This window comes from Sarcophilus harrisii, chromosome 2 (genome assembly GCF_902635505.1).
Source record: "Sarcophilus harrisii chromosome 2, mSarHar1.11, whole genome shotgun sequence".
NCBI lineage: Eukaryota > Metazoa > Chordata > Mammalia > Dasyuromorphia > Dasyuridae > Sarcophilus > Sarcophilus harrisii.
Genome location: NC_045427.1, coordinates 21426357 through 21444157, shown reverse-complemented (window position 1 = coordinate 21444157; position 17801 = coordinate 21426357). Strand labels below are relative to the sequence as shown.

The following is a 17801-nucleotide window of genomic DNA, read 5'->3' as shown; positions in this document are numbered from 1 at the left end:
AATCAGAGGGTTTTTTCTTTCCTTCTCAATTAGGACGGAGTAATAGAAGAAAAAGAAAGTGAATTTCCTCTGATAAAAAAAAAAAAATAAAATTTTATTTTAAAAAGAAAGAACCTTGACCCAAATTATGAAGAGCAGATGTGATTATAGGGGAAGGAGATCTAAAGTCTATGGAAGAGGATAATGGTAACATTTGGGGATTCAAGATAAGTCTGTAATCTCATCCATTTGAATGTTCTCTCCAATGACACAGCCATTCACAATCCATCCCATCCCCAAAAGATTATTTTAATGAAGGAGAGTGAATGACTTCTAAGATGTTTTCATCAGCGTTCTGGTAAACTTTTAACAACCAGCTCTTTAGGGGAGGAAATATATGAACAATAAACACACTCTTAAGCTGAATTTGCATTATTAAATTTTTCTCCATCATTTTCTTAAGTCTCAACAGTCAATAAAATAGTAAATAATTCTCCAATTGGTAGTTATTTGCCAATTTCTGAAATATAAATATTTATCCTGAAAATTTAATGAACTGGCCATTTTGTGAGTAAGTATACCATGGTCCCAGAGGTAAATGATCTGTTCAAGGTCACTCAGGAAGTCAGTGACAGAACTCTAACTTCTGAGTCCTCAAACTAAACATTGTTTTCCATATCTTGAGAAGGAAGGAATAGTGGTTCAGTGTTCCCCTCTGCCTTCCTTGCTTTCACATTTTTCTCCTGGACACTCTGCTTTCTCCCCAGTTTGCCCAATATGCTGAGATCGTCAACTTCACTCTCCCAAATGGCACTCAGAGAAGTGGGCAGGTCCTGGAGGTGGCTGGGACCAAGGCCATTGTTCAGGTAAGAGGGGGAAGGGGGAAGGGGGGCTTAGTGTGAAGGTGGGGAGGTTCAGTGTTGGGGGGACTCAAAATTTAAAGCTGTACAGTGACTTTTGGGACATCATCCCCATCCCCATCCCGAGCATCACCATTTTCTTGCCCCCCACAGGTATTTGAAGGGACTTCAGGGATTGATGCCCAGAAGACAACTTGTGAGTTTACTGGTGACATCCTTCGGACCCCGGTATCAGAAGACATGCTAGGTAAAAAATGGAATTAGGAAAGAACATCTCCAGATGTAGGTAAAATTGTTAGTCATTTCATATGATGCTGCAGAGACATCATAGTTCCATGGAAAGTTAGGAGGCTGAGAACATGGGTTTAAATCTTATACCTGTCACTTATGACCTGTGTGACCTTAGACAATTCATCTCATTTTCATCCTTACTTTCATCAATAGAATGAAGGACTCAATGGCCTCTAAGGTCCCATCCAACTTAGAACATCAAATTGAAGAAGGACCTTAGAATACAGAAGGACAGAGCTGGAAGGTCCCTTGGAATACTGAGTGTCAGACCTAGGAAGAATCTTACATTATGGAATGTTAGAGCAGGGAAGGACCATTTCATAGATAAAGAAACAGATGCTCACAGAGAAAGTGACTCGTGTAAGGTCACCCGGCCAGTAATTAGCAGAGCTACATTTAGAATCCAACTCTTTTGGAATTGAGTCAATGTTCTTCCTGCTGTCCTCTTATGAAGGTACCCCAAGACCTTATCTGTTCCCAAAGTACTTCTTGACTACCCTTCCATAGTCCCACCTTTTCCTCTTCCATTCCCTGAAATTTCCCTTTTTATTAGAGTTGGTTCCCTTAGAGTTGGGTACCATGCCTTGGATGGTAAAGATGGGAACATTGTCCTCAGAAGGAAAAAAATGGGTTAAGGATTGGGAGAGAAAACTATTGGAACAACCTCTGGATAGCTAAAGGGTGTCATGATAGGAAAATAGATAATTAATAATTAACAGTTAATTTTTGTCCTAATTTTTACTGAGTTCCAAGCATTTCTGTATACTCCAAACTTCTTCCTTCCTTTCTTCTTGTTAGGTCGAGTCTTCAATGGGTCTGGCAAACCCATTGACCAAGGGCCAGAAGTTATGGCTGAAGACTTTCTGGACATCAATGGTGAGTGGCCAGTGGCCACCAGTGGACTTCAGAATCCTTTTCCTATCCCTAAGTACTATATGTAATTGCTCAATCCTCTCATGCAAAGTGGGATCTCCAGAAGGTACAGAACAGAATTCTCATCTAACCTCCAGTCATGTATTTCATTGATGACCTAAAAACTCCACCCATCATCCCTTTAGCCCACAGTCATAGACCAATAGAATTTGCCCATCCAAGAAGGGGAAAGTGTTTGGCTCTTCTCCATAAGGCACGTCTAGCTTTTTATGAAGAGTTTTAAATGGTGTGAGGTGAGGGCTCTCATAAAGAAACTCTATCCCCACAAACCACCTCTTAAATTTGACCCATTAGCCTTTTATTCCCCTGGGCTCACTATTGCTCTCTACTATCTCCTCAGAGTAACAGTTCCCCAAGAAAGGAAATATAGCCAGACCTTAGAACACAGGAAATTTTTTTTTAAATCTTATTTTATCTATATCTTTTTTCATATCCTCTTCATGGCCAAATATATCCCTCCACCCGACAATCTATGCCCAACAAAAAATATAAAAGGAAGAGAGAAGAGATCGGTTCAGCATTACGAAGCCACAAGGGCAACTTTGTCTGGTGGTATTCAGGAAGTGTTGGAGCCAACTCATAGCAGCTTTCCAGAGTAGATTGTGTCAGCTTTTACACTTTGGAACAGACAAATACAAACAGGGCTTGATTTATTGTTTTATTGGTTGTCTAGACTTAAGAAAAGATGGAGAAAGCATTCCCAATGCAGATAAAAGTGTGCTCATTCATACTTTTCCCCAAGATCCTGTTGTACTCATAGTTCTCCCCATCTCTAATCTCTGCAAGGAAGAATGGGAGATACATGCTTTTCACTTCTCTCTGGAACTGTCCTTGGTCCACATAATAACAGCCAGATGTTGAATCCAAGATTCAGAAGGACCTTAGAATATGAAATGTCATTATTGACTGATCTCTTAGAATATAGACGGAGATCAAAAAAGGGCCTGAGAATGCCAGGTCTCAGAAGGACCTTAGAAGATCAGAATATCAGAGCTAGGAGAGACTTTAGAAAATAAAATGTCAGACTTAGGAGGGGCCTTAGAACACAAAATGTCAGATCTAGGAGAAATCTGAGAGGACATCAGGGCTGAACGGGATCTTAAAAAATAATCTCAGAGCTGAACAAGTGTCTGTCACATCGCTTTATAAATGAGGAAACGAGGCTGAGAAAGAGGAAGTGATTTCTCCAGCGTTGGCCAATGAGTCAATAATGGAAGCCCAACATAAGGGAGATCAGTGCAGGGGTTAATGATATTTCTGTCATTAAATCAGTCCCACTGCTATGTAGCAAACCACTGAATCCTCAAATATATGTGTCCTCTAGGAATTAGTTTGTCATCCTTTTCCCAGGGTTCCTTTCCTCCTCTTAGGTCTGGGGACTGTAGTTTTAGGGAAATCGGAGACTCGGAGCAATTCCCTTCCAAAATCCATCTCACTCTCCCCCTTTCCCCTGTTGCCCTAGGTCAGCCAATCAACCCCCATGACCGAATCTACCCTGAGGAGATGATCCAGACAGGCATCTCACCCATCGACATCATGAACAGCATTGCCCGTGGCCAGAAGATCCCCATCTTCTCTGCCGCCGGACTCCCTCACAATGAGGTATGAAGAGCAGGGCTGAGCATCTCTTTGGGCATACCTGGCACTCCTGGGGTACCCTAGGGCTGGTGCCAGGCTCCACGGCCCATCTGCCCTTGGTCAAGCCTAGTGTCTCAGCTCCCCCCCTTCCTCTTAGATGTATAAGAGTCCTGGATGCTTCCTGGATTCCAGTACACGTCTTCAGGTTTATCAGTACATCAGTGTTGTATAGTGGAGAATGGTTAGCTTGGGAGTCTAAAAGAACTGGACTTAAATCTTGCCTGTCACCACATTACCTGCGTGATTCTATAGAGGTACTTTATTCTCTTTCATCCTCAGTTTCCACATATGGGGTGTGTGTACAATAACACCTGTAATACTAACTGGGTACTGTGAAGATCAACTGAGAAAAGGCACAAAAGCATTCTATGAACTTTAAAGTGACGTATGATAAGAGCGAATGTTTTGTAGTATGTTTTACATATGTTATGTATTATTATGTAATTATGTATATATTAAGTATGTAAATATATATTAATTATATTACATCCCATAACAACATACATCATATCATATCATGTCTTTGTGGCTAGAAAGTTGGCCTAGAAGCTGAGACCGTTATAATTATCAGAGTAATCACTATAACTAATGTTTATATTGAGCTTTGGGATTTGTGAAGTACTTTGTGTCACCTCATTTGATCCTTGTAATGACATACTGTGAAGTTGGTGTTATTGTTTCCCCCCATTTTACAGAAGGGGAAACAGAGGCAGACAGTTAAATGACTTCTGCAGGGTCACACATCTAGTAAGTGTCTATGGCAAGTTTTGAATGCAGGCCTTTTTGACTCCAACCCCAGCAGACACTCACTCTGACATCTAGTTCCTTATAAATATTGCCTACTATTTTTAAGGACCATTAGGGAACTTCTAGTTCAAATCCCTCAGTGTACAGTTTAAAAAAAAAAAACCAACCTGAAATTCAGAGAGGAAAAGTGACTTTCCCAAAATCACACACCTCATACAAAGCAGAGCCAAGATCTGGCTCCAGACCCTCAGCTCTGCCCCAGAGTTCATGTTCCCCTATACTGTCTCCAGTTGGGCTCCTCTCTTTAAGGGGAAAAGCTCAACTTCCCAAAGGGCAGGATCCACTCCACCCTTTAAGCCTGCCTCAGTTTCTCCGTATGAACATTTAGTCATTCTTACTCCCCAAATACTACACACACACACACACACACACACACTCAAATGCACATGCATATACACAGAGGCCCACATATGCATGTACACACACATGTATGTTTTAATGTATAGTGCAATGGCTTCCCTCTGACTTCATTGTTCCCACCAAAGTTGAGAAGATATGAGACAGCAAAGGGTCTAAATTCTGTAGTCTGCCAGGGTGGAAATTGGACTCCCCACATTCTGATGTTAATGTTCTCTCTCTCTGTCTCTCTCTGTCTCTGTCTCTCTCTCCTTTTCTCTCTGTCTCTGTCTGTCTCTCTGTCTCTCTGTCTTTCTGTCTCTTTCTCCCTCTCTCTCTTTCTCTCTGTCTCTGTCTCTCTCTGTCTCTGTCTCTCTGTCTCTCTCCTTTCTCTCTCTGTGTCTGTCTCTCTCTCCTTTTCTCTGTGTCTCTGTCTCTCTCTCCTTTTCTCTTTGTCTCTGTCTCTCTCCTTTCTCTCTGTGTCTCTGTCTCTCTCTCCTTTTCTCTCTGTCTCTGTCTGTCTCTGTCTGTCTCTGTCTCCATCTCTCTCTGTCTCTCTCTCCCTAATAGATCGCGGCGCAGATCTGCCGCCAGGCCGGGCTGGTGAAGAAGTCCAAGGATGTCATTGATTATCACGAGGACAACTTCGCCATCGTGTTCGCCGCCATGGGGGTGAGCGGAGAGCGGGTGGGAGCCTCTCGCGGGCCGATGGGGGAGGCGGAGGGGCTACTCCGCACAGCTTGGAAGGAAGGAGAGAAGAGGAGGGGAGAGAGGGCCCTGAGGGCGGGGAGTCCGCGGGCACGGCCCCCAGGGTGGCTCAGGAAAGCGGCGGCTGGGGGCGAGGCGGTAACGTCGGCCGCGGGCGGCCCGTCAGGATGGGCGCTGGGGAAGCCCGAGTCGGCCGCCGCTCTCCGCGGACTGGCACCAGGCGCGCCAGCGGGGCTTCTGGGAAGGGGGATTGCGAGGGTCCGGGCGGCGGCCCGAGCCTCGGCTGCCACGAGGGCTCCGGCTTTGTTAAGCACCGGGGCTTTGTCGGGAGCGGAGGGGCCCTCCGGGCGGCTCTGCCCCGCCCCCGCCGCCCCCGCCTCCCGGCTCACTTCCCCAGCCCCCTCCTGCTCCCCTCCCAGGAAGCCAGGGGAAAACGGGGAGCAGAAAACCGTAATCTAGGTTAACGGTCCCAAGCGAAAGGAGTCTCTTTCCATCCCATCATCCAATGGGGGGGGGGGGCGGTGTCTCCTGTCCACACCTCACCCGTGACCCTCCCCCACTCACTGACCAGGTCAACATGGAGACGGCAAGATTCTTCAAGTCCGACTTTGAGCAGAACGGCTCCATGGGCAATGTCTGCCTGTTCCTGAACCTGGCCAACGACCCCACGTGAGCCCCTCGGGGCTTGGGAACCCCTCCACCGCCTGCCCCTACTTATTAAAGGGGCTCTGAGCTCTCTGAAGGCTCCTAGGGGGGACTTGGGCTTCCCACATTCTGATGGGCTCGCTGGCTCTCTCCTGTCTCTGGTTCTCTGTGTGTATGTCTCTGTCTGTCTCTGTCTCTCTGTGTCTCTCTGTCTTTGTGTCTCTGTATGTTTCTGTCTCACTTTCTCTGTATATCTCTGCCTCTTTTTCTCTGTCTCTGTCTTTCTGTCTCTGTCTCATTTTCTCCGTCTCTGTGTCTCTCGCTGTCACTCACTCATTAAGTGTCTCCTATACTCTCAACACAACAAAGAAATACAAAATGTAGAGAAGTATCCTAAAATGAGGATGATAAAACCCTACTTAGAATTATTGTGAGAAGCAAATGGGATAATATTGGGGGGGGGGGGTTGCCACAATTATTTATTTTAAAATAATAACTTTTAATCTTCTAAATACACGCAAAGATAGTTCTCAACATTCACCCTCGCAAAACCTTGTGCTGCAGATTTTCTCCCTCCCTTCCTTCTATCCTCTCCCCTAGACAGCAAGTAATCTATGTTAAACACATGCAATTCTTCCTTATGTATTTCTACAATTCTCATGCTGCACGAGAAAAATCAGATCAAAAAGGGGGGGGGGATGAAAGAAAACAAAATGCAAGCGAACAGGAACAAAAGTGAAAATCCTGACTCACCCTCAGTTCCCACAGTGCTCTCTGGGTCTCCCCCAGTTCTCTGACCTGGGAAGGGCCCGAAGCCCAGGTTACACCTGAGCTCACCGGCTTTGTTCTCTGTACGTCATCCCCACAGTATTGAAAGGATCATCACACCCCGCCTGGCATTGACCACAGCTGAGTTCCTGGCCTATCAGTGTGAGAAGCATGTGCTGGTCATTCTGACAGATATGAGCTCCTATGCAGAGGCCCTGAGAGAGGTGAGGCTGGGGCTGGGGAGGAGGAGCGCCGGGGATGGAGGGATGGAGGGGATGGGCAGGGAGGCACCGATCCAAAGCTTCCTTGGTCCCAGGAGCTCTGGGAGGACAGAGATATGAACCCCGACCCCTTTGATGAACTTTTCTATCCCTAATGAATTATCTTTCTCTTTTATCTGCTTTTGTCCCTCTCTCTCTCTCTGCCTCTCCTTGTCTGCCTCTGTTTATTCTCATGTATGCTTTGTCTCTGGGTGACTCTCCGGGTCTCTCCCTGATGCCCCCGGTGGGCACGCCCAGGTCTCAGCTGCCAGGGAGGAGGTACCCGGCCGACGAGGTTTCCCTGGGTACATGTACACGGATCTGGCCACCATCTATGAGCGGGCAGGCCGAGTGGAAGGCCGGGGAGGTTCCATCACGCAGATCCCCATTCTCACAATGCCCAATGATGGTGAGAACTCCCCCTCTCCACCCCAACAGCCAACTCTCCCTTTACTTAACTCCCACCCCCCCACTCCCAGCCAGAGCCAGATGTTTCCAAGGCAGCCAGAAGGCCTGAGCATCCGTATGAGCCTCATCAAGTTCTTTATTCACTCTGTGCCTCAGTTTCCCCATCTGCAAGGCAAAGAGAGTGGAACTAGATGTCTTCCAAAGACCCTTCCGACTCTCATAGACCCATGATCCTCTGGTATTCCTTGGAGGAGACGTGGTTCCTTGGTCCGATGGGAAGGATGCAGTTCCGGGTCGCACTAAAGTAAAACTCTCCTTTCCAGATATCACGCACCCCATCCCTGACCTGACGGGCTTCATTACAGAGGGACAGATCTATGTGGACAGACAGCTGCACAACAGACAGGTACCACTAGCTCCACCCCCATGTTCTCCCTGCCCACTGCCCTCTTCTTCCTGCCCGGTCTTCGGACCCCTATAAGGCACTACTCTAAGGTCTAACAACAAGTAGCCCTCTTGTTTCCAGTTGGTTAAGAGAAGGGAAGCAGCCACAGGGAGGATCTGACTCTCCCTTTACAACTGGGGAGACCAAGACCAGGGGAAGTGGGTGATTTGCCCAGTTAGTAATTAGGGGAGTGGGATCCAAGTCAAGGCCTCTGGCTTCAAATCCAGCACTCACTCCACCCCTGAAAACAGCCTCCTCCCCATCCCCAAACATGAGTCTGTTCTGTGGCCTAGAATTTGGGAATAAAGCCAGCTTTGCTCTCTCTTTTCCTTCTCCTCTTTCATCCTGATTAGAAAAAAAGGGAATCCTGAAGCCAAAAAATAATCCAATTATGTGTCCTCTTGGCTTCTTATCTCGGATCAATGGGAAGAGGGCACTCGCGGAGCTGTTAGCCAGCCAATAAGCATTTATTAAGCACTGACTGCATGCCCGGTGCTTTGCTAAGCTCTGGAGATAAAAAGAAAGGCAAACCAGGAGGGCCCCCCCCCCTCTTCCAAAGGGGGAGACAGAATGCCAGGGCTTCCTCCATCCCAGATCCGAACAGAATGTGCACAGGGGCCTCAGGGAGGGGCTGGCGGTGCCGCCGGAGCTGGGGAGGAGAAGGGATGGAGCGGGGGCCACTGAGCTTTGCCCACTTCCCTTCTTACCCTCCCCTAACTCCCGTTATCTCTTTCTCTAGATCTACCCTCCTATCAACGTGCTTCCCTCCCTGTCACGTCTGATGAAGTCCGCCATTGGGGAGGGCATGACCAGGAAGGACCATGGGGATGTCTCCAACCAGCTGGTAAGGAGCGGAGGCTGGGAAGGAGCCGGGGCAGAGCCCGCTGTCCCAAAGGCAGAGCCTCAGCTCGGCTGCCCACGGGCCGGGCGGCCCTTTCCTCCGACGCCCGTGTGCTTAGGGGGGAGCGGGCCCATCTCTAATGTCTTTTTCCTCAGAGATCTCACGTGGCTATGGCCGAGGTGTGACCCAGGGAGCTTAGAGGCTGCGTCAGGGGAAGGGGGGCATCTGAAGCACCGAAGCCAGTTCCCAGGCCTCGTTACCCCATGTCAGCCTCCCTCGGAGGCCAGGCCCAGGCTAAAGCACCTAGGCTCAGGCCCTCAACCCCTCTGGTCTCTCTTGGCTCCCTCAGTACGCTTGCTACGCCATAGGGAAAGACGTCCAGGCCATGAAGGCGGTGGTGGGGGAGGAGGCCTTGACCTCGGAGGACCTGCTCTACCTCGAGTTTCTGCAGAAGTTTGAGAAGAACTTCATCAACCAAGGTGGGAGGGCTTGGGGGAAAGGGCCCAGAGGAGGGGAGCAGCATCTGAGCCTGAGTCGACCCTTTTCTCACGCTCTCGCCCTCTTCCCCAGGCCCCTATGAAAACCGCAGCGTGTTTGAGTCCCTGGACCTTGGCTGGCAGCTGCTGCGCATCTTCCCCAAGGAGATGCTCAAAAGGATCCCCCAGAACATTATTGAGGAGTTCTACCCACGAGACGGCTACCATCAGAGCCTGCTCACCAGCCCGGACGCTGCGGACTCCTCCGAGGTGTCCGACTCGCAGCTCTAAGGCTGCCTCTGGATCGCACCCCCAGCATGGACTCCTGCCTCTGCCCAAGGCCCACCCCCTCCCCTGATCTCTCCCCAGCCTCACTCTGGGGCCACCGCACTGATGGATACCTCCACCATCTAAAGTCTGGCTGCCTCCCCCTCCAGCCAAACCGCTTCTGGCGTAGCTCTGTCCCCAAGCTTTTGTTCCTCCTGCCCTCTGTCATTCCCCTGCCCTCCATCACCCCCCTGCCCTCTGTCATTCCCCTGCCCTCCGTCACCCCCTGCCCTCTGTCACCTCATCTGCCCTCCGTCACCCCCCTGCCCTCCGTCATCCCCCTGCCCTCCATCACCCCACCTGCCCTCCTTCCTCCAAATGAGGAAACCTCCAGGCTTCAGCCCCACCCTAGGCTTTTCCAGGAGGCCAGATCACTCCATCATTGCTTGGATACTAGCAGGAAGAAGAAAATGGAGGAGGCAAAAATCAGCTCCCTCCCCTGCTAACTTCAGCTACATTTTCTTAAAAATCCCTTTGCTTAAGAATACATAGATGTGTGTGACTTGACTAATAAATCAATAAACATTTATTAAGCACCTACTATGTACCAGGCACTGTGCTTAGTTCTGGGGACACAAAAATAAGGCAAAAACAAAAACCAGGCCCTGATCTCAGGAAGCTTACAGTCCAATGGGAGAGACAATGTGCCAACAATGTGCCTCCCAGCTGTCTGCCGGGGCTCTCCTAGAAATTACCTGCACCTGAGCCTTAGGCCACTTACAAACCTAATTCTTCACTAGTTCCAGATTCCTCCTGGTCACTCCTTTCGCTTACTTAGGGGAAATGAAAATGCAAGTTAAAGGTTAAGGGAGGGAGGGAGTTAGAAGACATAAAGGGGGGTCATTAAGGGCCAGAGCTGTCTCTCCAGGTCAGGACAGTCACTTTTTTCACTCAAGAAGTCACTGAGAACCTGCTATCTGCGGTCCCTCTGCATCATGCTATGACACCCAACCCGGCTCCCCCAAGGTCTATGTCACCAAAGCCCAAGGTCCGCAAGTTCGGTACCAAACACTTCAAGGCTAAGCCCACATGTACAGACGGCATCTCTACTGTCCAAGGCCAAGATCAGAGAGAGCCAGCACTAGCCAGGCCACAGAATGATGGATCTTTTCGCCCATGGCTACTCTAAATGACGTCATGGAGACGTTGGGATCTAGGATAGTAATGGCAGAAGGTATCCCAGTGCGTTGGAGCATTGTCTAAATGACAGTCATGGGGAGGTTAGGATCTGGGCTGGTAATGGCAGGCCCAGAGCCTTAAAATATGGGATGGGCCCCTAGTGAGGAGCCTTAGGTAAAAATTATGCCTCAGAGTTAGTCCCTAGGCTTGAGGGTTGTGACATTCTCTCAGAGGCCCTATGGGGTGCCAGAAATCAGTGATCTGGGAGTTAAAAGGGTTGAATCCTAGATCTCAGCCTCACATCTTAAGTGAATCCTTTTCTCTTATTGATCTCCAGTTTCCTGGCTGAATCCTGAACCCCATAAATTCTGTGATCTCCTCCCTGAATCATCCGAGTCCCATACCATGTGTCCATCTCCGAGGTTCTGTTTGGGGCCCTCTTTGTTCCTCCTTCTTTTCTCATTACAGCAGGCATTCTGAACAGGAGGTCCATGAACTTGTTTTTAAAAATATTTTGATGATTGTATTTCAATATAATCGGTTTCCTCTGAAACCTTTTGTATCTTATTTTTGCATTTAAAAATATTATTCCGAGGGATTCATAGACTTCTCCAGATTGCTGCCAATGAGGTCCATGATACAAGGTTAAGAACTGCGGCAACACAAGAGGATGATCTCATCAGATCCCATAAATCAAATAACCATCTCAACACCAGTGATTCCCAAATCCATATATCCATCCCCAATTCTCTGCCAACTGCTGTTGGACAGCCATAACGGAATGGCCCATCAGTCTCTCAAATGCAACCTGGACAAAGCTTAACTCTTAGGCCCAAATCTCCGTCCCCACTAAAGCCACCATCATCCTTCCAGTCATCCAGGTTACTCCCGAACTTCTTTCTCCATCTCATCTCTCACATCCCACATTCACACAACTTCTATCCTATCACTAGGATTACAGCAATAGTCTTCCAACTCTGGAAGACCTTCATCAGCAGGGCTGACCCTGCATTGCCATAGTTGCCATAGTAAGGGTCAGAGAAAGTGTGGAGCATGTAGGAAGGAGAGACAAAAGGCAAGGCAACCTCTGCCCTGTGTTGGAAGGCTAGGAACCATGGTTTCCTATGGCTGTCACCACTTATTCCTTGGTGGTGAAGAAGAGCTGGAGAGACTGGGAGAGCTGTTTTTGACAGGCAAAACGTCAAGGAAGTCAAGGACTTCAGAGTAGGGTGGTTATGGTTGACAGCACTGAAAAAGATGCTGCAGGAGCTTGGGGATGGGAGAAGAGCACCCAGCTAGAAGTGCCACAGTTCTTCAGAAGCTATTTGCTTCTTGCCATCAGCATGTGGAAAGTCACGTCCAGAGATCGATCATTCATGACAGCGGCTGAGCTGAACTAGGGAGTAAAGGCAACTTCTCATCAAATCACCATGATCAAGATTAGAGCACAGGCTGGAAGGGGGACATTTGGGAGGACAGAGAAGATGGATGCAGGGATCCTTGGAGTTGGTTCCTGCTCATCCCTTGTCATGGAGATATGGTGACCTGTCTGGAGAACCAACATGGTCTGAATCACCAGCACCAAGAAAAGTGGCTAGAGTTATTTCGTCCCAGGAGGCCCAGCAGAAGCTAACAGAATCCTCTTGGATTTGGGCTCTTCATGTTTCTGATCAGGGAGGAAAAAAATTGTGTATTTGAGCCAACAGAATTGATGAAAACCATCAAACACAAAAGATAAGGCATTTTCTGTCCTAAATAGTCAGATATAAGGAGAGCCTTCAAACTTACTCTCCTTGTTGGCCCAAGTGCTGCTCCAATGAGGAGCCAGACAGGTCATGAGGTATAAGGAGGAAGGAAGACAGCATTGGGGGAGAGGAGGGTGGCTTTCTCCTCCAAACTCCCCACCCCTTAATCAAAACTGAGGCAGGGGCCGAAAAGATGCCTCCTTAGTCCTATCAAGATCAGGTGGATCCATGGTGCCCTCGCTTAACTGAAGCCCAGCCTGTCATGCATCATAATGGAGAGAGTTTCCACTCAGATGGGAGTTCTTGATGGGCCCGTGTGCAACTATTAGGTGCCTTATGGCTGCCAGTTGCCAAGGAGGGCAGGGTGAATGGAACAGAGATCCCTAATCCCTTTGGGATGGCTCTCACATATCCCAGAAATACCTCTTCCCATGGTTGCTTTTTGATGGGATTCCTAAGGATGAAATAGATGGGCAATCATAGGACTAGAAAGAGCTCGATGGCACAGTGAGTGGCAGAGGGCCTTGGACATAGAATAAGGGAGATCCGAAGTGAAATCCTGCCTCAGACCCTTAGTAGCTGTGTGACCCTAGCAAGTGACAGCTGTTCGCCTCATTTCCCACATCTCTAAAATGGGATAATAATAGCACCGATTCCCCAGAACCATTGTGAGCATAAAATGAGGCAATATTTGTAAAGCATTCTGATAAACCCTAAAGGCTAGCTACAATTAGAACATCTTTTGTTATCGTCAGATCTAATATTACAGATTATGACTCAAAATTCATAAATGACTCATACCCATGGCTTTTACCCATGGCCCAAGCAGTCCTTCCATGTGCTGAATGATGACTATGGTTTACTGATGGGCTAGACCCTTATCAATGGTTTCTCAGAACCACTTCTAAGTAGGAATTCAGGGATGAGGAAGGGGGTACGGAGAGAAAGGCCGATCATTGCAATGAGCTGAACTGGGGGCTGTGCACTAGTCCTTCCAGTGTGCACAGAAGTTTACCTGAGTTGCATTTCCACACTAGCATAACCTAGCAGAATATGCAAGTCCATAGAGGAATGAAAAAGATGAAAGAGGTAAAGGGGGCCCTGAGTATTGGTCTGTGAGAATGAGACCCAAACTCTAATGGGTTTTGTTCCTTATGAGAAGGCAGTAACTCAGAAGGATGCTCCCAATAATATTCTGGTGACTCCTGAATTCATGAGCCCAAATTCACCTATGGTTCAACAGATGTTTTAGAAAAGTAGCCATGGAAGAGAGCTTCCCATGAAAAGTACTCCTGAGCTTCCAGACTATCCCTCCACAAGACTGGGCTTTCTAATGGTCCAGAGAACTGGATCCTACATTAAGCCCTTCTTGAAGGCCTCAGTCAGGTATCTGCCCCTGGGGCTCAGTGGGCTGCCGTGTGATAGCAGGTGGATTCTATTGGTCCCCACCCTTCTTACTGTGATCCTTTACTGATAGAGATTTTCCTCTGGATTTTCCTGTTTCCGGCCCTTTGAGTATTTGAGACTTTAATTCAAAGACATAACTGGCATATTACATAATTAATACGGCTTCTGTTCAAGGAATCCATCTCGCCACTCTCTCTCAGCCCCTCAATCCAATCTGTTGTCAAGACCTATCGCTGCACATTTGCCATAACTCTCCTGTGACAGTCACCACCATCACCTCGGCCCGAGCTGTTCCAAGAACCCGGTGATGAATCTGCGGCCTCGAGTTTCTCCCAACCAGAATCCCTCCTCCATTCAACCACAAAAGAGATTTTCCTCAAGTGCAGGTTCAGACCAGGCCACCTCCCCACTCCCATTCATGTCAGTGCTTCCCTATCAAATCGAATACAAAATTCTCCATTTGACATTTAAAGTCCTTCATAACTAGTCCTTCTCTGATCTTTCCAGTCTTCTCAATCCTTAAATCCACAAACCAGTAATGCGGTCTCTTACTATAACTTGAACAAGATCTTTCAGCTTCCGGCATTTTCACAAACTATCTCCCATGCTTTCATTTCATTTCCATGTCCTGGCTTTCCTGGGTTCCTTCAAATTTCAGCTAAAATCCCATCTTCTATAGCAAACCTTTTCCGATCTCCTTTTGCTTCATCTTTATGCTTACTCCTTCAATTTATTTTTCTTATCTTATTGCAATGGCTAGCATTTCCAGCCCTTTATTTAGTAGTAATGTTATAATGAACATCCTTGCTTTGCCCCTACTCTTTATTAGAAACATTTTTGCTTATCCTCATTACATAAAATTCTGGTTCTTAGTTTCAGACAAATGCTACTTATTTTAAGGAAAGCTCCATTTATTCCTGTTTTCTAGTATTTTTAAAAACAAAAGTGGATATTGTATTTTATCAAAAAAAACTTTCTTTATAACTATTTAAATAATTATATTATTTTTGTTGTTTTGTCATTAATACATTCAATTATATTTGTGGTTTTCCTCATATTTCTCATATCCTACATTTTTGGTATAAATTCAGCTGGGTTATATTCTATTATCCTTGGGAAATATGGTTATAGTCACTTTGTAAGTATTTTATTTGAAACTTTTGTATCATTATTAAGGACACTGATCTATAGTTTTATTTCTCCATTTTGACTCTCCCTAGTCTAGACATCAAGAGTATAATTGGGTTGTAGAAGGAAATTAATAGGTCTCCTTCCTTGTCTATTATTTAAATCAACCTGTGTTGTGCTAGAATTAATTGTTCTTTAAATGTTTGATAGAATTTGCTTGTCAATCCATTGAGTCCTGAGGTTTTTTTTCTTTGAAAGTTCATTTATGGGTCATATAACTTCAGTTCTAAAATATTACTCTCCTGTTCTGTTATTCTGGACAACTTATATTTTTATAAATATGACCATTGGGACAAATTGTCTTCATTAACCTATTTAGGGAGATCTTCACATGCTTGGGGTAGACATCCTCTTAACTTACCTACAAATTTGTGGTTTGATGCTCTTGTGGCGCGATTACCATGATTCCTTCTTGGAGTCCAAGAATAGGCTCTGTAATACATTCGGTCCTTTTATATTCTTAGCATCAACCAAACCTCATACAGAAACAAATAGTTAAGAAAAAAACACAAAGTTGTGACACGTGCGAGAAGGTTCTGTTTTACGAGTTGGGACAATATTTTAGAAGTTTCTGTGTATTATCTAAATCAAAGATTTTTACAAGTCTGCTTCCAATGTAACTAGAATTTACAAGTTTATTGGGACAACCCTTTTTATTATAAGAAATAATGGATAGGAATAAGTAATGTTAATCCTAGTGATGCTAAACTTCCTATCATATTAAAGAAGTCTTTTTTTTTTTCCATTTCTGCCCTTAAATGTACAGGAAAGCAGATTGTCATCTCCCTCTCCTCTCACATGACTTTTACGGGGTGTACTGGAGAAGTTCTCAAAAGTAGGCTATTACATTTTTAATGTGAGTATTTACAGCTCATAAATCAGCAAACACTACAAATCAGAGCTTGATACATTGTTTATTTTAAAAAGTGATAAAGTATTCATAATTCAGATCAAACTTAAAAGTTATAGTGATCCACTGAGGAAGGGAAAGTTGGTTGTTAAACACTTGCCAGCACACCCTTGCTCTGTCACGTTCTGCTCCTAATAGAAGTATAAGGTGTCATTATCATTTAAAATATTCCCATGTGCCCTGGCTTTCCACACAACTTTCCCTATTACATTCACAGAACATAGCACAGGAGCAAGTATTTCAAAAACCCTTTTGTTCAAGTCCATCTCTCTCAGTGTTTTCCTTTCCTCTTCCGAGAAATGGTTAGTGGAAGATGCCTGCTTAGCAAAAACAGAAACAAAAACTAATCTGGAGTGAATAACATTATGTCTTTACTTGCTTTTCAAAATTAAAACAGTTCCGATTAGAAAAAAGATGCCCATATTCCTGTATATGGAGATTTTTATAAGGAAACACACTTTCACAAAGAAAGGGACCACACCTGTGATTTCTTTGAAATAAGGGACTTCCGGATGAGGAAGCTGGAAGGGGGGGTCTTTGTAAGATAAGACCTTAGGGAGATGGCTAAAATGTTAAGGAGTGTTTACCCAGGGCCACTCGGGCCACATTGGATTCACATTGGGGAGTCTAGATCTCCACAAGTGAAGGCATGAATTACTCTTCCCCCTTCCTATGGACATTAACCCTCAGAGAGGGAGGGTAATGGGGAAGTTCCCCCCCCAGGGGGTTCTCAATCCTATTTCTGTTCCTATGATGAATTCTAGAAACAGATCCTGTAATCTTACACTCTCCCAGCCCACTGGGGCAGGTGAGCAATTTTCTGGGATTTTGTGCTGGGTGATCCTGCTTTTCTGCCCCTATTTTTGGGGGGTGATGAGTTGAGCAGGGAGTGGCAGTCCCGGTGCCATCTCATTCCTCAGTGATCCTTTGAGAAGTTCTGCTGTTAAATCCCCAGAGCAGCCTGGGATGGCTGGGGCTTGATCTTTGATGTCTCTCTCTTTGCCTTTTGAGGTAACACTGGTATTGACAGCGACAAACTGGGATTTGTAGGTTTGGAAAAGGTGAGTGACTTAAGATGAAGGCTCAGAGGCTGAATTTGAACTCAGGCCTTCACTGATCTACATCTAGCTCCATGCTGTCTGAGACGATGCTGGGCAGAATCCAAGCCATGGGAAAGGGGCAGGGCGCTGCTGACCTGAAATCCAAAAAGGCCGAGTTCAAATTCTTCTGTTGACACTCATTAGCTCAGTGCTGGTTGGGCAAGCCGCCTTTGCTGCCACAGCCACACGAGCTGCCCACCCTCTGGCCATTTTATTTTATGAGTTTAAGAACACAAGTCTGGGAAGGAGGTCCTTAGGTCTCAACAGAATGGCCGTCCACAAGGTCCAGGACAAAGCAAGGGGAGGGCCTCCAGGCTAGAGGTTGGACTGGATCATGGTGCATGTATGTGTAAAAACTCACCCCTCCTTGTGTAGCAAGAGTAAACTGTATAAATATGCATATGTTTTGTCAATACAAAGCTATAATTTAAAAAAAAAAAGAAAGAAAAACTCAGTCTTTGGGGATTTGGTTCCTGTCAAGAGTGGAATAAATGATCAATAACCCAATCCTGGCAGGCTGTTGCTCAGGAAAGCTCCCTGTGGGTGATGAAGTCCCTGGACTTGAAAGATCCTGTGCTGGGGACTTTCCCATGAGGTTTGCCACCTTGGG

At 46.3% G+C, this 17801-nt stretch overlaps 1 protein-coding gene across 1 annotated transcript in view; it reads left to right on the top strand.

Moving 5' to 3' along the window:
* The window catches only part of ATP6V1B1 (ATPase H+ transporting V1 subunit B1), a 29362-nt gene extending 19099 nt beyond the window's left edge, over nucleotides 1-10263 (top strand). Inside the window, exons 3-14 of the mRNA XM_031949731.1 lie at nucleotides 747-845; nucleotides 993-1086; nucleotides 1929-2006; nucleotides 3526-3665; nucleotides 5415-5516; nucleotides 6124-6221; nucleotides 7066-7189; nucleotides 7484-7634; nucleotides 7957-8039; nucleotides 8818-8922; nucleotides 9269-9398; nucleotides 9490-10263. Of these exons, the coding sequence (XP_031805591.1) occupies nucleotides 747-845; nucleotides 993-1086; nucleotides 1929-2006; nucleotides 3526-3665; nucleotides 5415-5516; nucleotides 6124-6221; nucleotides 7066-7189; nucleotides 7484-7634; nucleotides 7957-8039; nucleotides 8818-8922; nucleotides 9269-9398; nucleotides 9490-9686 (1401 nt within the window). The 3' untranslated portion in view covers nucleotides 9687-10263. The remainder of the gene's footprint in view (nucleotides 1-746; nucleotides 846-992; nucleotides 1087-1928; nucleotides 2007-3525; nucleotides 3666-5414; nucleotides 5517-6123; nucleotides 6222-7065; nucleotides 7190-7483; nucleotides 7635-7956; nucleotides 8040-8817; nucleotides 8923-9268; nucleotides 9399-9489) is intronic.
* The last annotated feature ends 7538 nt before the right edge of the window (nucleotides 10264-17801 follow it).